Below are 24,149 nucleotides of genomic sequence, written 5' to 3' on the forward strand. Positions count from 1 at the left end.
GATTCTCTCTTGACGTTAATTATGGGGTAATACTTTCTATGCTTCAATTAGACACTTTATACCATAGAAGAGTTAAGGTGGATTTAATATTTTTGTATAAACTTCTAAATAATAGAACTGTTTCTCCAGATCTTCTTGGTGCTGTAAATCTAAGAGTCCCATCTCATAATACAAGGACTAACCTAGTGTTTTCGAACAACTACCACAGGACTTCTTATGGTCATGGTGCCCCAATTGAAAGAATATTGAGGAATTTTAATCTCTTTGGAAGTTCACTGGATGTATTTAACTCTTCAATTACCCAAATTAGGAATTTAAAGATTGTTTGCTTTAAAGAATGTGACATCTGTCAATGATTTTTTTTGTTTCTATGCATTTTATTGTGATATACATATTGTATTTTATATTGTATTTTATTGTCATATACATATTGTATTTTATATTGAGAATGTTTAGATAATTGTATTTTATAATGTGTTTATGTGTTGATTTACTGTGTCTTATAACATCTGTTGATGCTATGGTACTGATTTGTTTATTATTTTTATAATGTGTTTATATGGTAATATGGGCATTTTGCCTGTTCAAGCAAATAAATTAAATTAAATAAAATATTTTCTGCGATCTTTATAAAAAAATAAAATTGGACTCAAAATCACCGGAATTGCATTAATGCTAGGATACACCGGGTTTTTTCCGTTAGAATCCCCTTCGTAAAACTGAAGCCATCGCGCACTAGCTGCATTCACGGGAGCATCGTGTTCCTGTTTTCCAAGCCTCGCATCGCGCGACCATGCTCTGTGATCACGGATACAGGTCTCGCAGCAGTTGCAACCCGGGCAACTTGTGCGAGAGGCGACTACATGGTGTGGTGCCTTATAGTGTAGTTTCCGACGTCGAGCAGTGGTTTTGAATCATTCGTGAAGACCACTTTTCTGTATGCGTGATCACAAACCCACAGATGTGTGGTTTTTGAAATCAGGCCTGACATGCAGCATTAATAATACATGGGCAACCATATTATCCCCGCTAAAAAGATCGCGAACTGGCGAAGAAAGCTCTCAATGAGTTCGGGAAGCGCTCTAAAATAGATAAAAAGTTGAGCTCTACGGCCTCAAGGTCAATTGGGGAAAGAAACACTCCAATGGCCGTAACAAGGGACCTCGTCACAGGTATAAACAAAACACTGTGTGGTATGCTGGAACGGGAAAATTCGCAGCAGTGACCAACCCCAGCCTCCATCTCTAAAATAACAGAATAAGTGCATAAATAATAATATACTGTTTTTTTTCACAAATTATGAACATTACAAGGCATTCAAGGGAAAGTTGGGATTATCCATGTTTTCCGATAATTCGTGCCGTTTCTCCCCATGATTAGCCCGGAAAATCGGGAGTGTACTGTAATATATTGATGGGTCGATTTGACTCCTTGATTCTATGCCAAGAATCGGAATCAAAAAGGAGTATTTGCAGTATGGTATTTGAAAGAAATGATGGACAGCTGAGGTAATTTGTACTATGAGGGATGGGTAAGGGATGGAAGGGTAGAGAGAAACCCGGCGTCGACATGAGCCTGCTCTTAACAGAAGGTGCCAAGGGCCTAATAGAGTGCTAAAGGGGATCATGGGTTAACATTCATATCGACAAACAGAGAACTATGCAAGAAGTGCTCTCCTCAGAGTATTCAAGCAGGGATCGGACAGCTTCTAAAAAATCTCAGCAGATCAAACATGAGTATTATTACCAAGGTGAAAAATTGATTCCGATTCCAGTAGCACTACCAAGCCAAAAAATTTACGTACAACCATGCTTTGAAAAGTCATTTGAATTTTCCCGCCAAGTAATTTTAAAAACAAAACACATTTGCATCAGCGTACTGACTGTTTCTTCCATGCCAGTCCTGTTGTGACATTAAAGATACATAAGTTCAATTCTGAAACTTAGCAATTATATTTTAATTACATAGAAATAATATTAGTTATGCCTTTGCTGACTGATTCTTTCACCGAGTAATATTTTTTTACGTGGTTCTTTTACTACCTGGAATTAAGTGATATTTTTTTTTCAAGTCTACGGCATCAGAATCAACGAGTCTGTTAGGTAGAATCGGTATTGAAATTTCAGAAACAGAATCAGAACTGCTAAAATTTTAGGATTGCGGCGCATTAGCGGCCGCCTGGTGGATGGGTGTTTGACTCCCAATCGGACGGCCCACGTTCGATTCTCGGTGCTGGCCAGAATTTTTTCTATCTTTTTCCAGAGAAATTCCAGATTGTTTGCGGAAGTTCCAATGCATCGTTCGAGAGAGTTTTCCACCAATATATAAGCAAGCCATCTCGGCTACCAGAGCTGACTGTATTTTGAAGTGGCAATAAACACTCCTCTACAGCAATCTCATAACAGTATTATTCAGGGCAGCAACCGCTACGGCATCGAAGCATCGCTAATAATACTAAATGCATGCGAAGGGTGGACTAATTTTGAACCTCAAAAAGGCTACATGAAAAGCTCCCTTAAAATATTTGGAAGATTTTAGAAGAATTTTGAATAGATGCATGTCAGGACACAGCAGCAGCTTATATGGAAATTGGAACTGTGGAAAACGCCAATAAAGAAATGCTATAAGTTAGATTCATTTGCTTTGCTACAATTCTGAGAAAAATTATCGAGCTAGATAAGGCCAAAATTCAAAGAGGTTTGAGAAGAATATTCCCACTAAAAAGCTCTTTTTGACTATCAATAACCAAAGCTACAATTCCCACTGTCTGGTCAGTCAAATTACTCTCTCTCATGAAAATACTAAATTAAATTATTACAGTAAATTATCACACTTCCAGAATGCTCATTGTATTATATTCTCCAGAGAATTGGTCTATGGCTGCACTTAAGTAAAAAAAAGACTTAGAAATTTAAATATAATTATCACAGATGAAATGGGAAAACACCAACCGAAATCATGGAATGTATGTATATTTGAACCCATGTATCAGTGATTCCACAACCAGAAAGAAAAATCTAACGATATCAGGAATACTCATTAATTAAAATGATTATGATTTGGTGAAACAAAAATGGACTCATATTCAATAAAGAAAAAAGGATTTCGATCCAGGATTTATGTTGAAATAAATTTTATAATCAATCCATAACTTATCTTTACATGCTATAAAAAACAGAGTTCAATAATGGATTCACAGTCATTGACATGTGAGCCCAGTTTTATTTTTTGTAATGATTTATTTAAAATCAAGTAACTTTCGTGTTTCTCTTGAATTTCTGGCCCTATACGCTGCTATGAGTTATTCAGTTCAAAATTTTCAATGAGAGACAACGCATCTACTTTTTATAGGAGAACAACAAAAGTTATTTCCCAATTATTATTTTAAAAATATATTTTTTTTACTTGTCTACGAACAAAATAAAATGCAGGGGGATTGAGGAGCTATTAAACATGAGAAACACAAAACAAAGAGCTCACCATTTGCACACAATATTCGTCATGACACGGACAGCTTTTGTTGCCAGCACAACATCAGTGGAATAGCAGCACTTCATGCAGAGATCCAAAAGGGGTGACTCTGAAAACAGAAAAATCAGCACATAAAAAAGTGTATAGGGAAATCTCTATCCAGTGGTCAGTTATCTAATGGTTCAGGAGAATATATTGGTCATTAAAGGTTGGTGATGGGAGTGTGTGATTATCCGCAAGACCCTTTTTAACCAATGTCCAGCAAAAATACTCCGTACACGGGACGGGACGGTCTCTCTGGGTTCAGTACAGCAGTCATGCTAAGGGGAAAACTCCACTGTCTCGAAAGGGTTAAACCCCACACCGACTGTTTGTTTCAAAGGAGGTATTTTATTGATTTATTTGACTAATAACATCCACATACAGCAATATTGTCAATTGACACTGGCCCAGCAACAAGAAAATATATGAAACAAATGCTTAAAAATAGATAAGGGAATGGCAAAAATCAGTCAGGAAATGAAAATAGAAGTTATCTAGGTGATTATCTGAGGGATAAGATAGAGATAATTATATGTAAATGTATTTGGGGATAGAGAAAAGTGATTGACACATTCAGCATGGAGTACGACAACTGATATGGTCCCTTCCAAGCCGAGATACAGAGTATGTAAATTGACGTGCTCTGCCGGTTGGATATGATGTAAATGAGGAAATTGAAAGAAATATTACCATGCATAACTTCACTTTTGAATTTTACCATAGAAATTTTAGTTCACATAAAAACTGACATCCACATTTGCAAAAACTATCAGTATGGATAGGAATAAATTGTATATGCAAGCAAATATTACCATGTATAACATCACTTTGCCTTTCTCCACCTCCGTATGTGACTAATATCCACTTCCCAGTCTTCCGCTCGTGTGCATGGCCTTCAGCAAGCTTCCCTCTTTCGGCTCGTGTGTGCCATTTGTAAAACGCAGGAAGTTATGGCGTGTAAACCGCTCTCTATTTTTCCTTCTTACTTTATTGGCCGATTCTGATGACTTTCATGAAAAACGGGCTCGCATTGAATGTGTTAAAAGCTGTCAGTGTTAGGAGGCTCAAAGAACAATTATATTTAACATTGTTTATACAGCACAGGTATTTTTCTGATGTAAATGAGGAAATTGAAAGAAATGCTGCCATGTTTAACTTCACTTTTGAATTTTACCGTAGATATTTTAGTCCACATAAAACTGACATCTACATTTGCAAAATCTATATGTATGAATAGGAAAAAATTGTACAGGCTAGCAAAGATAATATAAAGGTAACGATTTTCTATTGAACTTATAACAGAAAATTAATCCAAGACCAACGAAAGGTCCCACCTCATTTTTTTGTCATTCGTAGGGAAAGGATTAAGGAAGAGGTTTGTGAAGCTAACAGAGTATTCAAAATTCATTTTATAAACACTGATATTATAGCAATGAACCAACCAGGATAGAGAAAACTCTGGATAACAGCAGCTGAAGATGATAAACGGCAGAGAAGGGTCAGTGCCCGCGACAGCAACCTTCCTGAAGTGGTCCTTGAGCTGGATGGGGGAATGCCGGACACAGACGACAGCTTCATTGCAATGGCAGTGAGCTCTCCGACGGCACCATCTGGCCAATGGTGTGCCAACGATGCCTCTCTGCTCCCGTCATTCCCAATTTTAGCTACCTGAGAGGAGCTTGTGTCACCACTCCCAGAGAGCTGCAAAAGACCTCCAAGTGCCGCTGTTCCGACAGCACCCCGTGGATCCAGACTCAACTGCTTCAGAAGCAGTGAAACCTGTGTACATATACGGCTAGGATTAATCATTATATGGCAACACTTTATCTGTAGCCAGTGGCACAGTGAGGGTGAGGGGGTTTTGGGGGATAAAACCACCCCCAGAGCTCAGAGAAATTTTTAAGTTTAATCCATTTTACTTAACTGGATTGATATTACTAATAGCAGGGGCACAGCTAGGAATTAAGGATAGGGGAGGATTTAGGTGCAACTAATACTGGGGTGTGTGGAGATATGGTATACCCTCCAGGATAAACGATAGGTGCGAGATTAATAAATTGCGGAATTTTAAGATAAACGGTTCAAAATGGTGAGTTTTACGGCTTTCTGAGGGATATTTTATTAATCCTTACATTATTCTATTGGTAATATCAATCCAATTAAGTAAAATGGATTAAACTTAAAATTTCTCTCAGCTCTGGAGGGGGTTTAACCTCCAAAACGCTCCCCTCGCTGCACCACTGACTAATAGAATAGTGTAAGGTTTAATAAATTATTCCTCAGAAAGCCGTAAAACTCACCATTTTGAACCATTTACCTTAAAATTACGAAATTTATTAATCTCACACCTACCACTGATCCTGGTGGGTATTCCATACCCTCACACACCCCGGTATTAGATGCACTTAAACCCTCCCCAGCCTTAATTCCTAGCTGCACCCCTGTCCGTAGCAAATATGATCGTGAGCCTACACATGTCTCTTTCCCGATTAAAAAAAAATGGAGAAAAATATGAAGAAGTTTGTTGTTTAAGTGCCCTTTGGATATTTTTTGTTGCCAATCTCTTGGCAGTTATTTATTTAAGGTATGCAGACCTTCTTTTACATTCTATTTTTTTGAAATTGGAACACCTTTCCGTAGATAATGTTGCATTATGTTGGCTAAATTAATTGACTTTTATGCAACCATCAATATGCCAGCTCTTTGCATTCAGGCAAGGCAAGACAGACTGGCTCAGAATAAGATATCAATGGCTAAGTTCTATCAACACGTATCTCGAAAATAGGAGATTTTCAGAAGAGCAAAAAAACGATTAATATTTGTTACTTGCACACTGAAATTAAAAACCAAAAGTTCATGAAATTGAAAAGGAAGCATTCATTTGCAAACAATGAGTTGTTTTTTGCAAGTATTTTAATTTTTAATGTTATTACGCTTTGTTTAAGGTACCTATCTAAAACCGGCCGAATTTGAGATATGTATGTGTGGTTAGAACTTACCCATCAATATGACGAATCATGTATATTCACTCTATTTATGGTTTACTATAATTTTTATGGCATATTCTAAATATCTTGACAGGAAATAATAACTTATCCAAAAGTACATTATTTACCGACAATAGATTAAAAGCTTGAATGCATATTTTTCATAAATCGAGTGATTAATTAATCCATCACACATTTTATAAAATCCTTCATACCTGAACAGGAACATCAACTAAAGTTGCTGATGCCAACTGAGTCATGGCATTGAGAGTGACTAACACAAATTCTTCAGCCGGATAGCTTGGAAGTAACTGTAGGCACAACTGTCTAACCTGCAATACAAAAACATACAAACATTAAATCACTAAACTTATCTACATAAATTAATCCATTTAGCTCTCAAATAAATTCTCTCTTTGATATTGGTTTAAAAAACATACCCAATGGTATAGAGATCACATATGATGATTAGAGATGCATGAAAATCGCACTTCCATTTTTATTTCATCGCACTTTCAATAACAGTTCATCGCATTTTGTAACGTCTATTTTTTATTTTCATAATAAGGTAGAGGATGATAAAATGCAGTGAAACACAGTCATATGATAAAATACAGAATACTTCAAATAATTATCTTGTAGAACAATAACGAATTAAGGAATAAGACAGATAGTGGCGGAGGTGTAGTTTGCCCGCGCCCACTTGTAGTTCGCGGCCACGTAGAGTCCCAGCCAACTAGCAGCCGGCCAGTCGCTTACATGCTTTAAGCAGTGAGTGTCGGCGGAGCATTTAAACTGCGCTCGGAACAAAATGTACGAATTTTGCTCTCGAAAAGGCAAATTTGCGTAAAAATATCATAATAGTCCAGTCATCGTATCTATGTCGCATTTATTTGCGCACATCGCATCTATATCGCATTTGCGATTTTCACTCATCTCTAATGATGATGCATGAGCCATGCCAATAACTGTCTTTGTATCGTATTAAAAATGGACAGTCACCGCCATGATCACAAAACTTTTTTGCCCCTTCCAGCCTCACTTGTAATTCACTACTTTTAACAATAATAAAATCTTCCCCACATCTATTTATGTACATGTACATAAAAATATCAACATATTTTGATTCTACTTCCAGCTTATCAACAGGTCACTACAAAACGACATGTAAATAAAATTGAAGCTTCAAGAATAACACGTTTACGAGGGGTGTTGCATCTCTACCTGTATTCAACATTCAGCAATACACGGGAAAATTTACACAAAATGCATTTCATGACTATATGATGAAGAAAGAAAGACTACCACTAGCTTACCATCCCCGCTGTAGCAGTGTCATGGTGCATATGCTGAAGAACAGGAATGAGTCGCAGCTTCATGTCAGCTGGAGTAGACAGCCCTTGGATCATGTCAGAAATTTTATTGCACATGCTCAGGGCAAAAGTCCTGCAAAAAGGAGGCTAGGATTAGGAATGTATTTTGTGAATTCTTCCTTTCTAGTGGGTCCTCAAAGGATAATGATAATATTGTCCTAAGGGCCATTCCATGTCAAGTCATCCAGGGGTTGACACCCACCTGTCACACATTGTCATGAAAATTTGTACTAATATTATATCGATAGAGATAATAATAAATCCAAAATTTCAGCTCAATCTGACTAATAGTTCCAGAGATATGGTAGTTTGAAGTTTTAGTCTATTCCGATTTCAAAGCACTGTGTGCATGCCGGATGTGTATGCACGAATTCTCATTTTTACATGACAAATCCACAATTTTGAAGCTAGAGGCTTCTAAATTCATACACTTGTTCAAAATTTAATGGAGAAACATATGATACTAACAAAATGTGAATCATAACCCTCTATCACAATAAAAATTAATCCCATACACAAAAAATATGATTTGTGTAAAATCCGTGCATCGATTCAGAAAAAAACTCGTTGCAAAAATCTCTCTCCAGATACACCTAAACAATTAATATTAATAGAAAGAGGATAAAATTATCTTTAAAATGGTGTAAAAATATGAGTGGGGTTTTGAGTTATAACATTATTATTGCACAACAAATTCGAAAATAAAATTTTACGAAAACAGATTATGTTTTACCTTAACCTATTACTAATATACATTTTTTAAGTACAAAATTGTATATTTTGTGGTAAAAATAATAGCTGACCAACACTTTGAACAACGAAACTAACAATCTCTATAATAACACTAAGGGTTAATTTTGTGAGGAACATGTAATAATAATAATAATAACATGTATGTACATATAATAATAACATAGTGGGGTTTTGAGTTATAACATTTTTATTACATAACAAAGTTGAAAATAAAATGTTTAAAGGCCGAAATCCAATTCAACGGAAAGAACTTGAGTAATTAAATAAAATTTATATTTATGTGGTTTAAAAGTGAAAAATATTTAGCCACAAAGACTTTCCTTTGTGTAAAATGGTAATAAAATTTTGCGCTATTTATTTTGAATGAATTTAAAAAATAATCCCATTATTATTATAGTATTCTACCGATTAAGGTAGGTTTCTATGGAGTGTTCAAGGAGTGATCTGGAAGCCTCCCTCTCCTTCCAGCATTGCCTTCTTTAAAATAATCCCGTAGGCATTGGAATTAAAGATGTGTTGACAAAAAAATTAGGCCAACAAAACTTTCAACAATAAAATTAACTTTCAGAACAAAAAAATGCATTTCAATGGGCTAAGTTTTATTTAATTGATAAAATTAAGATTAATTTAAGAATTATTTCACTACAAACAATGAATTTAATTACATGTAGTCTTGTTGAAACTTCACTGTTGAATGAGTCGTTATCATCACACGCATCGTTGTTGCACAAATAGTCATGATTTAATTAGATTTTTTTTTATCTGGCCTTGACCTATTTTAATTAACGATAAAAAATTTCTGGAGCAGAGGTCATATGTTGCAAAAAGTTTTTTGCCAACATTTCTTACAAAAACTTATTTAGCACTGCAAATACTGGTGTAATAGATGAAGAGACTGCACTTAGTAATGAAGATAATGGAAAGGCGTTCAAAACTGCTGAATGACTAGTAGAAAAGATGCTCTAAATGAGTCTCTTGTAGGTTTAGATGGAATTTTGGCTTTGGCTATACCAGAACCCAAATAAGGAAGAACACTGCCAGAAGAGACAATAAGTTTCTGTCATCCAGGAAAACGAAATGCATTGATTCTGATTCTTTACCCACCATTAGTGTTCTCATAATACGCAAATTATATATTTTGTTTTAGAAATCCCAGTTTAGACGAATGGCAATGGTCACTTTTAACCTCATTTGAAAAAGGCCAGTTTGGCGCCCATGCGATTCCACTCTACGTGACGTCATAGGGACCTAGGTTCTATATGATTAGATAGGAGTTTTACATTGTTTGAGATTACCAATGGATGCATGAGGTACAGAGATCAGGGAAACATCTCTTAATAATCACGCATTAAAATTACCTGTGTTCGGAAAGTTTCCTTCTTTTGATAGGATGATAATAATCCTTATTTAAGCCAAGCGCTACCTGCTAGTAGGGTACTCTGCTACCTGCTAGCAGCCTGCATCACATCAGTGCTCAAAGCCTCACCCCAAGGTCACCACACATGGCGACAGCTGGAACCTGAAATACGTCACATGGACTTTTCCTAGTATTCCTACTTAGCCGTTACATTTTTGTGCGCTTGAAATTTTATCCGCAAAAAAAAATATATCGTCATTCGAAAATCTTAGAGTGTGAATTGCGTACTTCAGGTGTAATACTCTTTCGATTTCGGTAATAAAAAATAATAGGAAACTGCCCTATTCACATGTTTTAGGCAATTTTACACGGGACAGGAAACCACGTTATTGCTGCAGTAACAAAATTTTTTGAAGACAATGAATTTTCATACATGCTGCCTGGCACGAAAGATAGTGTAAGTACAAATAAAAATATGCTCATGCAGAAAAGTAATCAAACCATAAAATGATGGAAAAATTAGTGTGTTATAGGCAGTCTAGGGAAAGTATGTTACAATGCATGAATGTCCTAAAACATGTGAGCCACTCAGATTGTATCTGGAAGATATTTCATAAGAGTTCGATGATGAGAAAGAAATAAAATTTTCACGGTGGGTAAGTGATGGCCGAATGAAGCTGCAGACAATGCTACTTTCACGTCAAGAATTTATTGACTTCATGGTAGCAAAAATTGAATCTCTCATTCCACATTCTTTTATCACCAAACACCTACATGAAGGAAAGGAAGGTAAACTTATTACATGATGAAGCTCTAGTTCTCATGGACTTCACCGAAAATTATAATTTTGTACTCCAAAATGAAGTGTAGTTTTATCATTGGAGTCACTTGAGTCCCTCAATCCATCCTGTTGTGATATATACAAGAGGCGAGGGTGGAACTTGAGGCACAATGTACCATTTGTTTATTCAATTCAAGAAAAGACTAAGTATTGTCTACATCAAGTCCAAATTTGAAATGCAAAGATAGTTGAATATTTAACTGATGGTTGCAGTGCACAGTATGAGAATTTCAAAACAATTATGAATTTGTGTTGTCATCAAGAAGATTTTCAGATATAAGCAAGTTGGTCATTTAGTGGTACTAGTCATAGAAAAACTGTCTTTGAGATAATCAGGGGCACAGTTAAAAGGACTCACAAAGAAAAATCTTCAGAGTGCTACAGAATCGGAGCAAATCATTAATGCTGAACAAATGTTCTCATTTTGTAAGAACCTGTTCTCCAAAAAAAGTTTTTTTTTCTTTTTGAAAGAAGATACCATTGAAAAGAGGAGGAAAACTCTAAAAAGGCGTTTTGAAATTAGTGAAAAAAATGAAAGGAACGAGGAGTTTTCACTTTTTTCAACCTGCATCTGGTGAAGTAATTACAGCAAAATGACTGAGCTCAGACACTGAAATATGACTTAAAGAAAACATATTCAAAAGCACTTCGCAAACTATGGAGCCTATAATCTTTTGTAGCATGTGTTTACGAAAAAAATTGGTGAGTAGGAATGGTTCAACGCTTCAATCAAGTTGAAGGGAATTATGATATTACATTTATGCATCTCACGAACCTTCTCAAACGATCTTTTGGCCTCAGAAAGAATATCTGAGCCTTGTGCCAGTAGCCATATTCTCAGCATTGTAAATCCACCTAAAGCTCCGAGGGTGGCCGCTCCTATCTAATTGATTCTGTATCTTGGGGAGAAATATGTAAGAGTGGGAAACTTATAAAAATTCAACATAAATTTTAGAGTGACAAGTCATTTGTTTATAAATGGTTTTGCTGGATTATCACTAATTTGGAAAACATGATTTTTGTAACATGAACATATACGTGGCCGTTGTTGCCATACAAAGTAGGTATTCTACACAAATTTATTACATGTTCCTCACAAAATTAACCCTTAGTGTTATTATAGAGATTGTTAGTTTCGTTGTTCAAAGTGTTGGTCAGCTATTATTTTTACCACAAAATATACAATTTTGTACTTAAAAAATGTATATTAGTAATAGGTTAAGGTAAAACATAATCTGTTTTCGTAAAATTTTATTTTCGAATTTGTTGTGCAATAATAATGTTATAACTCAAAACCCCACTCATATTTTTACACCATTTTAAAGATAATTTTATCCTCTTTCTATTAATATTAATTGTTTAGGTGTATCTGGAGAGAGATTTTTGCAACGAGTTTTTTTCTGAATCGATGCACGGATTTTACACAAATCATATTTTTTGTGTATGGGATTAATTTTTATTGTGATAGAGGGTTATGATTCACATTTTGTTAGTATCATATGTTTCTCCATTAAATTTTGAACAAGTGTATGAATTTAGAAGCCTCTAGCTTCAAAATTGTGGATTTGTCATGTAAAAATGAGAATTCGTGCATACACATCCGGCATGCACACAGTGCTTTGAAATCGGAATAGACTAAAACTTCAAGCTACCATATCTCTGGAACTATTAGTCAGATTGAGCTGAAATTTTGCACTTTTTCCTAACTAAATACATATATTTAGCATACAAAATTTTATTGACATCCAAGAACCTTGGGTGTCAAGTCTACTATTTACTGGATGATTTGGCATGGAATGGCCCCTAAATATAAAATCCTGGTGATGCAGTACATAAGCATGTACAAGTTAACGTAAGAATGACTTTGTTGGAACAGATCTATGTATACATGAATCAAATTAGAAAAGGGTCTATTTCCTGTTTATGCATTTGCTCTAGTTGGGTGGTAACAATGTAAGTTTTTGCATTAATAAATTTAGACATAAACCAATATGTGTAAATGAATTGAGTATTCTGGTCTTGATGAGCTGCCAAATTGTAGGAAAAATTAGGTAATGTAAATATAGATAAAATAAACATGCAGAGTGTTTCTCACTAGAATTTTCATACACTAAATTACACGTATTAACTGTGAGTTTACGAAAAATGGCTGTTGTTCGTGCAGTAACATACCATACCATCCTTGGTAGTTTCCATTTTAATGAAGTAAAGATTATTTTGCCAAAAGCTCAACAAAAACTATACAATTAAAAAGAGTTTACCTCCTGAATTGGAGCACAGAAATTTAAGTGATACACTCTTTTTCAATGAGAGGTTTAAGTAAAACTTTTACCGAAACACATGTATTCACTGTCTCTTCTCAGTTAAGATCTGACTTCATTATTTAAGAGGCTTCCTTGCATAAATTAAAGTCTTGATGTAAAATGGCCATTAAAAAATTTATTTCCAAAGGTGGCCGATACAGTCTGTGGGAAGCCAAAAAGGATGGAAGGGGGAACTCAGAGATTAAAGGAGGGATAGGGGGATTGATGAGGGGAGAAAAACATGCCAATAAGAGGTGGTGTCATAATTCAGAGGGAAGGAAAAAGGTGAGAGCTGGGGGAATTTTTTTTTTCCTCAGGCAGCTACTGTTCCTCGTTCTTTTCCCGGCCCATTGGGCAAAGCTCCTCAAAATGAATTGAAGTAAGCATACTCTGAATTAGTTCACGAATGTCATGCGAAGTAAATTGTACCTTATTGGTTTGATTCTCGTGAGAATGGATAACCATCCACAGCAGTTGATCGATATCTACGCCACTTAATTTAAAGTATAAATCGAGATGATCATAGCACTTTCTATAGGTGCAAACTGCAAGGAGCAAGCAAATTATTTTTGCCTGAAGCTTAACTACTATGACACACACATATGGAAGCTGCAGCCAAAACTATAGCTATTGACATTTGACTATAGCTATTGATTGGATATGATAAATCCTGTGAATTTAAGAGATATTAAAGCTGAAATTGCCTTGAAACAAAGAGAAAACTGAGCTCAAACATCTGCGTCAAATGCGCACATAAACTTGAATGGAGTTTGTGCCTCTAGTTAAAATGCGGTATCAAGTGACTGAGTTGAGATTGAACTGAAATCTTTAAAAAAGGCTCTATCGAGCAGACTTGTTGCTATGCCTGTTAGAATTAACTTGAATTGAATCATTAATACTTATACATATTTTAAATTCAAAATTTCAGGTTATTCTCAAACTGGAATCTTCTTTCAATTTTCAACCTATAACCTAATCAGTTTTATTTTTTTAATCAAGTGTATCCACTAGAAATGTATAAAAAATGTGCACATAATTACTTCCCAACCCAGAATGCATGAATCAATCAAATATGAAGCTATAATAAAATATCTAACAGACTTAAATCCTATGATTATACTTTGATTGGGCAGCAAACTGCAAGGCTGCTTGGATTGCCGCTTCCACTTCAACAGCATCTCGGGAATCAAGACTACGTCGTATTCCATGATGGACTTGTTGTCTTTCAGGAATGACTCCAGCTACACTTCCTAAAGTGAGAAGTGTGAGGGCACGAGCAACCTAAAAACACATAAATAAAACTCTTATGTATTCACCCTTCTATCACCTTCAGACCGTCACGTAACGAAGGCTAATATTCAGTGCGGTTGGTATTTGAGCATTATTTTTCAAAGGAGTAGCTCCATTCTATGGAACTTTGATCTCTCTATTCTATTTTAAACTCCACGACGTATCTTGATCAAAGATATTCCAATAATATTATACCATATATATAAACTTACCGGGTCATTCGAATGAATCACACTGAAAATTCTGCGAACAAATTCATCAACATTCAATATTTTGTCAAGATGCTTCTCACTTTGTTGGCATACACGAAGAACCCAAACACGCAAGAAGTTGTTACTGTAACAAAGACATTTAGCAAATTAAGCATCAATAAATGAGTTTAATTAACTCAAGTCCAGCTAAATTAATGCCAAAGAGCTTACCCCACTCGAAAAACATCAGCTAACTTCAGCAGCGATGAATTTATTAGAATCGGAAAGGGGTACTTCTCGAATAGCCTTGGAAACCTCACTATCGCTTCGCATTGCTCTCCAACTCTCCCAGAGCGTAGACCTGCGTTATGAAAATGCCATAATTAATAATTAGGTCATAAGACTAAGTTTCATTTAAAAGCAACAAGGAAAAGATCACCTTTATCTAATTCAGTCAGAGCAGAATTTGCATCCTGTTCAGGTTCACCCAGTCCATTTTCGTTAAATGCACTAACACGAACCCCGATCATTTTCACTGATTACAACCTTAAACGTCGAAATTCTATCGCAATAAACCTCAATCACAGCCACTGGCACATCATCCCCACGATGAAATCCACAGGTTGACTGATAATAGATAATAGGTTAAAATATTCCTTTACGAATGAACATCACAGACTTTTTCTACGTTATTTACAAACAAAAATTCATTCAAAAAACACGACAGTCGTCAGTAATCAGATATAAAACATTCACAACAAATTCACGTACTGCACATAAACAACTGGAGCCGGAAACATCTGACTGATGAAATGGCGACTGCGGGTAGCGCGGAGGCGGGTATTTGAATGTGATAAAAGTGAAGCAAGTGCAGCAAGTATTTTTCCTTTTTTAATTTCGTAAAATGGTAATTAATGCCCGTTTTATACTATCCAACGTATTAAATGGTTTTAATTACATATTTTACCGGGGCCTAGTCTTCTAGAATTCTAATAATATATATTTTTACATATTTTATTGTGTAGGGAATCTGAGACACTCAACGCACTGCGAACGATGGAAGAGTTAGACATTGAAACGTCGACTCTATTAGAACAGCTCACCTGGGGGGAATTCCACGAAGCATTCATCCACAATATCGGCATTTTGTGATTGAGGTGCAAATATTATGATGATACACTACTGTATGAAAATAATTGGAAACATTTTAACTCTTCATCATAACCAAAATTATATCCTCCTATGCGAAAAATCAATAAAATATATTTACCATACTTTTCCCTAGAAATTTTACCCACCTCGTCAAAACTTCTTTGCACGAAAAAAATTGCCTGAAGTCCCCTTTTTTCAACTCTATCATTTTTAATTAATTCTAAATTTTCATTTTAAATAATTACCTTCTGTGGCTCCATTTTCTTTCCGTAATTTAGGCCGTTTTCCTCACCCCATATCCCCCACCCCTTCTGAGAGGGACAGATTAAGAGATTATATCTGTTATTGATACATCACTAAAGTATTCTGGATAACTTATTTTAACTAATTATGTGATACTCTTAATTTCATTTGGCAGATCTTCTCCCTCTTACAGAAAAAAAATGAAAGTTGAGTATTGAAACTGGTATTATGCCCTACTTTTTGCTTTTATAGTACATATATACTTTTTCTGTAGTTTTTAGAAATATTTCACCTCAGCTACAGTTATAGGTATTTTGCTTGCAAATTCAATTTACATTCTATTATTAGTATAACTTTCTTGTTGTGCTGCATTCCTTATATCACATTGGTTTCTAGAGAGTAGGGCACTGATATCATCTGAGGATTTCTACTGGAATGAGATGGACTTTAAAATGATAACACTTTTTTTGGCACTTAAGTGTCTTCAAGATACCGGTTCAGTCACTGAAGTCATGCATCACTATTTTGCTAGTCAACATGAGAGGAGTTCCTGGATTCCAGTTCATGTACGGTCAATGCTCATGGAATTTTGGGAAATTGTGACAAAATAGTCTCTACACAAGATTTCTCTTCTCTAAGGCACAGGCCAGCCCAAAATTGGATACAGAAAATCTATTATATTACTATCCATTTCGCATTGCTGGTTTTTCATTGATGCACTGTACTACATATATTATGCCAAATCCAATCAAAGAATCTTCCTATCTTAATAAATATCTTAAGTTGATTCATGAATTGTGAATGACAGTTAACAACGATGAAGCTTTTTTGCAAAGGGTCTGTGTATTTAACTTAAAGTCATAATCACCTGTTCATAAATGTGATGGTTTGTCCATGGATTAATGTTCAATACCGACTCCACTGCATTTAAAGAGTACATTTATAATTCCAAAGAAGGATGTGGTAGTTTTTACTGATTAGTTCATTGCTATTATTTATCATGTTATATGTGTTACTATCATTTTGCTCACTTCTGCAATATCAAAGGAGTTGAATGTGAGGTGAAGGTGTGTCATGTATGCCTTCAAGTACGGTATATAACATAAATGAGTGAATTAAGGTCATTGATTAGGAGGCAGTAGTTTACCACTTACCTTGGTGCCTCGGTGTTATTCAATACAATGCACTGATAATGCATATGAAGTCTGATATACATAGACAATTGGCTTTTAGATATCATTTAATTATTTTAAAAATATATTTGCTGAGCTAGTGAAATAAAAAAACTTACATTGCAGAGCCACCTACAAATTAATGTTATTCCATTTTTTTTTTAAATTTACAAGAAGGCAGCGTCCCCCTTAAACAACCGCTGTGAGGTGTTACAGCAGTAAAAGACTGAACAATTAACTAGATGGTAATGAAAAGCATATGCAATTTGCAATAGAAAATGCATTCTCAAATCGTCAGAAAGTCTTTAAATGTACCAGTGAGGCATTACCAAAATTATTACTTACCATTTTCTTAACAGCAATTTATTATTACGAAATGGATGGCCAAAATAACCTAATCATAAATGAAGTATCAAAACTGCTCTTTTACACTCATCATACCCATTTATTCATGATCAACAAAAATATGTATACAGGTAAAAAGCAATATAAAAAGTATTTATCTACAAAAAGACCACCGATGGAATGCCTACAGTTACCATTTTATATTCAAGGCATTAGGGGCTTTCTCTATAGGATGATAACTTGTCCTGAGGATTTTCTCTTCCTCCTCTGCAGACCAAGTCTTGAGGGAAGCAGAGACAATAGGATCCCTGGCAGGGAGATGACGGTAATGGGACTCCAATTCAGTCAGCAACTCCTTTGAAGGCTTCCCATCGGATGGTCGGATCTGGGCACCTCCGTTTAGGCAACCTAATGCAAAACAGAATATATAAATATACCGATGAATATTGAATTAGAGGAAAATTGTTATTTTTTCACTATAAGGAAAAAATGCTCCATCTTAAGTGAAAGTTATTAAACCCTTAACCGGTGACGTGCGGTCTGAGAGACCGCTGCGTTTCTAAAATTATGAATATTTTCAAAATCAAGGTTTCAAAATATCTATAATTCTCGTTAGCTTCATATTTTTGCATAACAAGGACATCCCACTCTTAAAATTTAACGTTCCTTTTATTAATTTTGTAAATTTGAATTTCAATTCGATTAGGGGTCTGTGAGACCGTACGTCACTAGCATAAGAAAGCATCAAGAAAGGAATAAGCGGGATAAATTTCATGGCTACTTACTACTTAGCCTTCCAACTTTAACATTTAAGGCCTTTTTTGAATCTGGCAAAATATTGACACATAAATATAATAATTATAACTCAAGTGTTTTTGGCATCAGTTTTTTGATCCTGCTTCAAATCACAATTTTTTATGAAAATTGGTTCGTATTGGGAGAGTAAAAATTTTAATATAAGTTTTAAATAGTTAAGCATTCAAAGAAAAATTAAACAAAACAATAAAAATGGCGTAGCAATATTTTATGAATTTTTGATTTATTGCGGTCTCCCAGACCGCATGTCACTGGTAGTGTAACAAGAATTGCACGTCACTAATTAAGGGTTAAAAATGCAAAATTATACCCATCTACGCTGAATTCTGTGCCTTTCTTATGAGAATAAATGTACTTGCCTTGAATTAAAGCTAATATTGTTTCAAAATAGAGATGTGTTGTTATTTAATCAGTAGGTTTTTAAAACATACAACATATCAGGTACAATTGAAAGCAGTCACATTGATTTCAATGAAATCCACAATCACTACTGTCGAGAAAATATACACTCGACTAGATAGTTAAACCCCATTTCCAGACCTCTGCATATGCCCCAGCAATACCCAGTAAATTGAATACAGGTACATATATACATCAACTAACATTCAAAACAGGAGGTTAACCCAAAAGTTTACAAACTTCATCTAGTAAAAAAACCAAAATAAATTTTTATAAAGTGCATCTGAAGAAGAAATATGTATTCATGACACATAGCATTTTTATAAAAACTTACTTATTTACATAAAGGGTGTAATTTGTCATGAAAAAATCATTAGCTTTGAGATAAAAACTTGAATTTGAAATTACCCTTTTAGGAAGATGGCCAGATCTCATCGCCACAGCTAATGTAGCTAAGCTGAGCTTTTAATTACTGCAAACACCATACTAACCTGAGGGGCATGCCATTATTTCCACAAAGTCCCACGGACATTTCCCTCTCTTGAGTCTTTGCACCACATTCTGAATGTTCCGAAAACCATTAGCCACCACGAACCGCAGTAAAACTTTCCCATCTCGCTCAAATATTGCCTCCATGAAGTCTGGATTCCTGAAGAGGAGTTTAAGAAAGAGAAATTGAGATCTTGAAACAGGGCCGGACTGGGACCCCTCAAAGGGTGCTGCCTTCAACTTAAGAAAGGGCACAATCCGAGGGTTGGGCTATGGGATATTGTTTTGAAATTCACAAAGTCAAATTTTAAAAAAATATGGTATTTTTTTACAACAATGGTTTCAAAAAAGCTATTTAACTATTACAACGTGTATGTGATAGAAGGTACAATAATTTAACAAGCAAATACTGCAAATGATCATGTGTAATTGGCTTCCACCACTGTGTCAGGTGGAGGGGGGGGGAGCGGGAGGTTGGAGGAGTGGGTTGCTGCTTGATTTTTCTCACTACGGGTTGCCAAGTACGGCTAATTAAAAAAAAAAGCTGTACTTGGCAACCCGTAGTGAGAAAAAACTAGCAGCAACCCACTCCTCCAACCTCCCGCTCCCCCCTCCCCACCACCTGACACAGATACCTATATAAAAGATTTTAAATTCTCAACTCTTCATAATCCCTTGAAAAAGCGACCAGCAGCATCGGTCGGGAAACGTTGGGGCCACCTAACAATTGACGCGGCGACATAGCCCAAAAGTTTTTAATCATACTTTGTACACCGTTATGTAAGATCTTTTAGATTGATATTTATTAGATGGTCACCTGCACTTTAATAGGAAATAATGATGAGCCAAAGAATAAAGTGTTTTCTACAATCCCAAAGCATAAAACCCAGATACTTTCATTCCTCTGGCTGACTCATCATGACTAAACATTTGTTGAATGGATTTTCGTCAGGTTTTCAAGGAAGATTAGTGTGTTGAGATGTTAAGATTTTCCTAATCATTTCAGGGTGAGTTATAATAAAATACTCCATTATGAGACTTGAGGAATGTTTTTTATTATCTTTCCAGAAGAAGCCTTATATTATTTTTATTGCTAATTAATGGTGTATTCACAAGAGAACAGGCACCACTTTGGAATAAATGCTGCAGAAAGGAATGGTAATGGCCATACAAAGTCATGCTCTAAACTGATGAATGTACTCATAAGACTGGAATGATGAAAGAAAAAATGTACAGTAGACTCTCCATAATACGAACAACATTATTACGAAATAAATCGTTGGTCCCGACGAGAAGAGAAATACAATTTATAGTAAAACAAAACGTTATTAAGAAATTTTGGCTATCACGACCTTCAGTCCTGATCCTGGCGGTTATAAAATGAACTTTATTACGAAGTTCCACGGGTAAGCAACTGCATTTAGGTGGATATACGCTACGGTACATTATAAGCATTGCGCTACGTTAAAGTTCTCCTTGAGCTTTGTGCCCAAGACCAGCAATTATAGTTCTTTCATCTGTAGGATATACTTCAGTATTCACGCAGCATCATATAATAAGCTTCAATTCTGTGGTAGCATGGTGACCCACTGATTACCGCTCGTAATTAAAACGTACAGTAGGTCCTTTTCTTGCGAAAATTTGATTCATGAACTTTTAGAGATACGAATTTTCGAACAACTAAGGGGTGCTCGAAATTTCAAATTAGGCGCCTTTGGAGTTGGTCGATGCGACGTAGTGTGGCGTAAGGGAACTTGTACTTTGAATACAATCTGAACAATGTATCAATTTATCCATTGTGAAGTCAGTTGTTGAACTGTTCAGCGTTTCGCCCGTTCTTCCTTCCCACGGACAGCGAATTTATTTCGACTCCAGCCGTGTCGCCTAGTAAAACAGTTCTTCACAATCGTGAGTTAACGCATTGTTGCATTCTGCAGGATAAGACACTTTTCGATTCCTTGCATAGGTTTATCCACTTACAAACAAGGTTTGGGATCGCATCTTGTTCGTACATCGAGGATTTACTGTGTTTGTTCATAATATAATCGCGTATATCATACACATGACTTTGAAGCCATTCCGCAATGCGATTATGAGCACGGGAGATGGAAGAGAAAAGTAATTTTGGAGAGGTATGTTTTTATATTACGCATCGGCACGCGTATCTTACGCCATTGTAGCAATGGCGTAAGTTGTAGCAAAGGCGCCATTGTAGTAATTTTTTGCAATGATTCCTAAAAGAAACGCACTTACGAAGTTCGTTATTACGAATCTGCGGTTTTTCGGTCCCGTGAACTTCGTAATAACGAGAGTTTACTATATTGTCTTATAAAGTACACATCTTACGTTATCCTTTCATTTTAGCTACTGCAAGTTTCTTGCCAAAAAGACTTAGGAAATTCATTTAAAATTACTGCCGAACATTTTTAAACACCACAGCAGTATATTATGTGTATGTATATAGAAAGTACAACTTATTTACCAGAAAAGATTAACACCATCAATAAAATAGCCTACAATTTGCTGATATGCATACTTCATATGTATTTAATCCTTAGAGTGCGGGAACATTTTATACGTTTTGCATGGTTATTCCGGCATCTACCCAAATTTTTATTGCAACCTGGATATCTTGCACTAGGACACTTTTCCTCACCGTAAGGATCGCTAAGGGGCTAAACTCAAACCAGACCAGACCTCGTGGCAAGGGTGCCTCCTGCACTCTAAGGGTCTAGGGGGTTTCGTCTACACTGGCTGGCAGCTAAAATCGTAAACTCCCGCAGCCCAAGGGTAAAAAAAGAGATTCTATTTTCGCCTTTCATATCTTCAGAAATATTTCGAAGTAGGCGTTTGATAAGCATTTAATAATAAAAATAAAAAGCAGCAGAACAAAATTAACATTTTTGGGAAAAATAGAACAAGAAAGCAATTGTAATAATTTTATCGCTGGATTTCACTCCAAAATTAATCCAAGCCAAGAATTGCTTGAAATAATAAAATTCATAAAAAACAACCAAAAAATAAAGTGCATCCGCATTAAAATGATACACAGATTTTTATTTGGATGTAAAAAATAGAAAGTCTAATCCACTAAAAATCAAGAATTCGTTTTTTTGGGAATGAATCAAACGTATCTAAGCCCTCTTTGTATTGGTAACCCTCTTAGTTTGTATTTGGACTATACATAAATATAAATGTATAATCTATCAGCCAAATTTGTGATTAATTACAATTACAAATCACTCTTTGAAAAAGTAATCAGTAAGATTACAATTACTTCTATTTTTTCTCCAGTGCACGTTGCAATCGCGTTCAATATTTCCTCCAACAAGGAGAACTGACACGTAAACCAGCATTTTGATTATTATTTCATGCTATTGCAAGAAATAACTATAAAAATGTTTAACTAAGGAAATTTAGGGATAATTAATATAGATTTAGTGCTTTCTCGGCGAATAGACTTCGTGAAGAGTTCTCGGGATCGCCACCGCGTCAGGGACTGCATAACTGCCGACGTTTCGATGTGCGACTCTGCCATCGTCGAGCACAGCCCTGAGGACGATAGCCGAGTCGGACATCGAAATGTCGGCAGTTATGAAGTTCCTCACCCGGTGGCGATCCCGAGAACTCTTTACGACATAAATAAATATATTCTACAAGAAATTTACACCTATAGATGCGGTTTATGTAGCTGAAACTGCCTTTAAATCGACGCGCGTGGAATTCAACTACTCACTTTTGATTTATAAAATGTAACGGTTATTCGCACGATCTTTAGAGTAGATTTTAAGTGAAAAAATACTTTTAAAAAATGTATCTATTAAAAGTGAATATTACGAAAGATTTAATCGTTAACAGTAATTCGAGTACATTTTTACAATACATCACATAAATATATTTATTTTTGTTAATGTTGAAAACCCGTTGTAAAGGCCACAATGTGCTGTTTACGGGGAAATTGGAAATAAATAAATAAATAAATAAATAAATAAATTATTCAGCCAATCTCTCGTTGGGTACAAAATAAGGAAACACGGATATTATGAGTTGGTGACGTCATTAGAGTATAGACGATTTTCCTTGTATAGGGAGAGCGGTTCAACGAAAGAAGGAATCGCTATAAAGAAGGTGAACTACAGCAAACCACGCGAGACCGTGGAGTAGCTAAGAAGCACTGAGCCGCTCGGCAGAAACGTGAGATATCGCGACTCAAATCACCGATGGCGGCGCAGAAATAATTACAGTCCGGCAGCCGAGAGTTTAACCTAATTTAAGGTTTGCAATGAACGCATTAAAGCATTGCCAATAATATAAATTTCAATATGCATATAATAAAAAACAAAATATCTGCGGTGCTCCATGCGCGCAAGTTTGATTTCATCAAGGGTGACAGTTGTGTCAGGATTTAGGAGCCGTGTTGATGTAGAATGACTATCAAAGTGTTCTGCATTTTTATTTCAACTGTCATTTGTATTTAACATTGGTGAAAAATGAATATTCAGTGTTTAATACCGCACTAGATATACAGGTGCGGTATTCGAAAAAATAGGTATTCGTATTCGATATTCGAATTCGAGAAAAATGCTATTCCACTCATCTCCAATCTCCCTTAGACTGTGGGAACGTTTTAAAACGTGTTGTACGCTGACTGTGGGGAATTTTTTTTTAAGCGTTTGACTATAGGGTAGTTTCCTTCATCAAAGAAAACGAAAGGCATTGATTGCGATTCGTTACCCACAATTTGTGTATTCATAATATACTAATTATTTGGTTTTAGAAATCACAGTTTAGACGAATGCCAATGGTCAATTTTAACAGCATTTGAAAAAGGCCAGATTGGCGCCCATGCGATGCCACTCCACGTGACGTCACAGGGATCTAGTATCTTTACGAGTAGTCAGGGGTTTTACATCGTCTGAGATTAC

General features: G+C 35.6%; 2 protein-coding genes across 2 annotated transcripts in view; both read right to left on the minus strand.

Moving 5' to 3' along the window:
* LOC124169217 (integrator complex subunit 7) overlaps window positions 1–15,399 on the minus strand; it is a 39,025-nt gene extending 23,626 nt beyond the window's left edge. Inside the window, exons 1-8 of the mRNA XM_046547740.1 lie at window positions 15,048–15,399; window positions 14,840–14,969; window positions 14,630–14,753; window positions 14,248–14,408; window positions 7,817–7,946; window positions 6,716–6,832; window positions 4,956–5,292; window positions 3,481–3,580 (exon numbers count right to left, since the gene is read on the minus strand). Coding sequence (XP_046403696.1) covers window positions 3,481–3,580; window positions 4,956–5,292; window positions 6,716–6,832; window positions 7,817–7,946; window positions 14,248–14,408; window positions 14,630–14,753; window positions 14,840–14,969; window positions 15,048–15,138 — 1,190 coding nt within the window. The 5' untranslated portion in view covers window positions 15,139–15,399. The remainder of the gene's footprint in view (window positions 1–3,480; window positions 3,581–4,955; window positions 5,293–6,715; window positions 6,833–7,816; window positions 7,947–14,247; window positions 14,409–14,629; window positions 14,754–14,839; window positions 14,970–15,047) is intronic.
* Window positions 15,400–17,599: 2,200 nt separating this feature from the next.
* The window catches only part of LOC124168813 (probable cytosolic Fe-S cluster assembly factor AGAP009023), a 50,114-nt gene continuing 43,564 nt past the window's right edge, over window positions 17,600–24,149 (minus strand). The window contains exons 7-8 of the mRNA XM_046547128.1: window positions 19,227–19,384; window positions 17,600–17,928 (exon numbers count right to left, since the gene is read on the minus strand). Of these exons, the coding sequence (XP_046403084.1) occupies window positions 17,711–17,928; window positions 19,227–19,384 (376 nt within the window). The 3' untranslated portion in view covers window positions 17,600–17,710. The remainder of the gene's footprint in view (window positions 17,929–19,226; window positions 19,385–24,149) is intronic.

Source organism: Ischnura elegans, chromosome 12 (genome assembly GCF_921293095.1).
Source record: "Ischnura elegans chromosome 12, ioIscEleg1.1, whole genome shotgun sequence".
Taxonomy (NCBI): domain Eukaryota; kingdom Metazoa; phylum Arthropoda; class Insecta; order Odonata; family Coenagrionidae; genus Ischnura; species Ischnura elegans.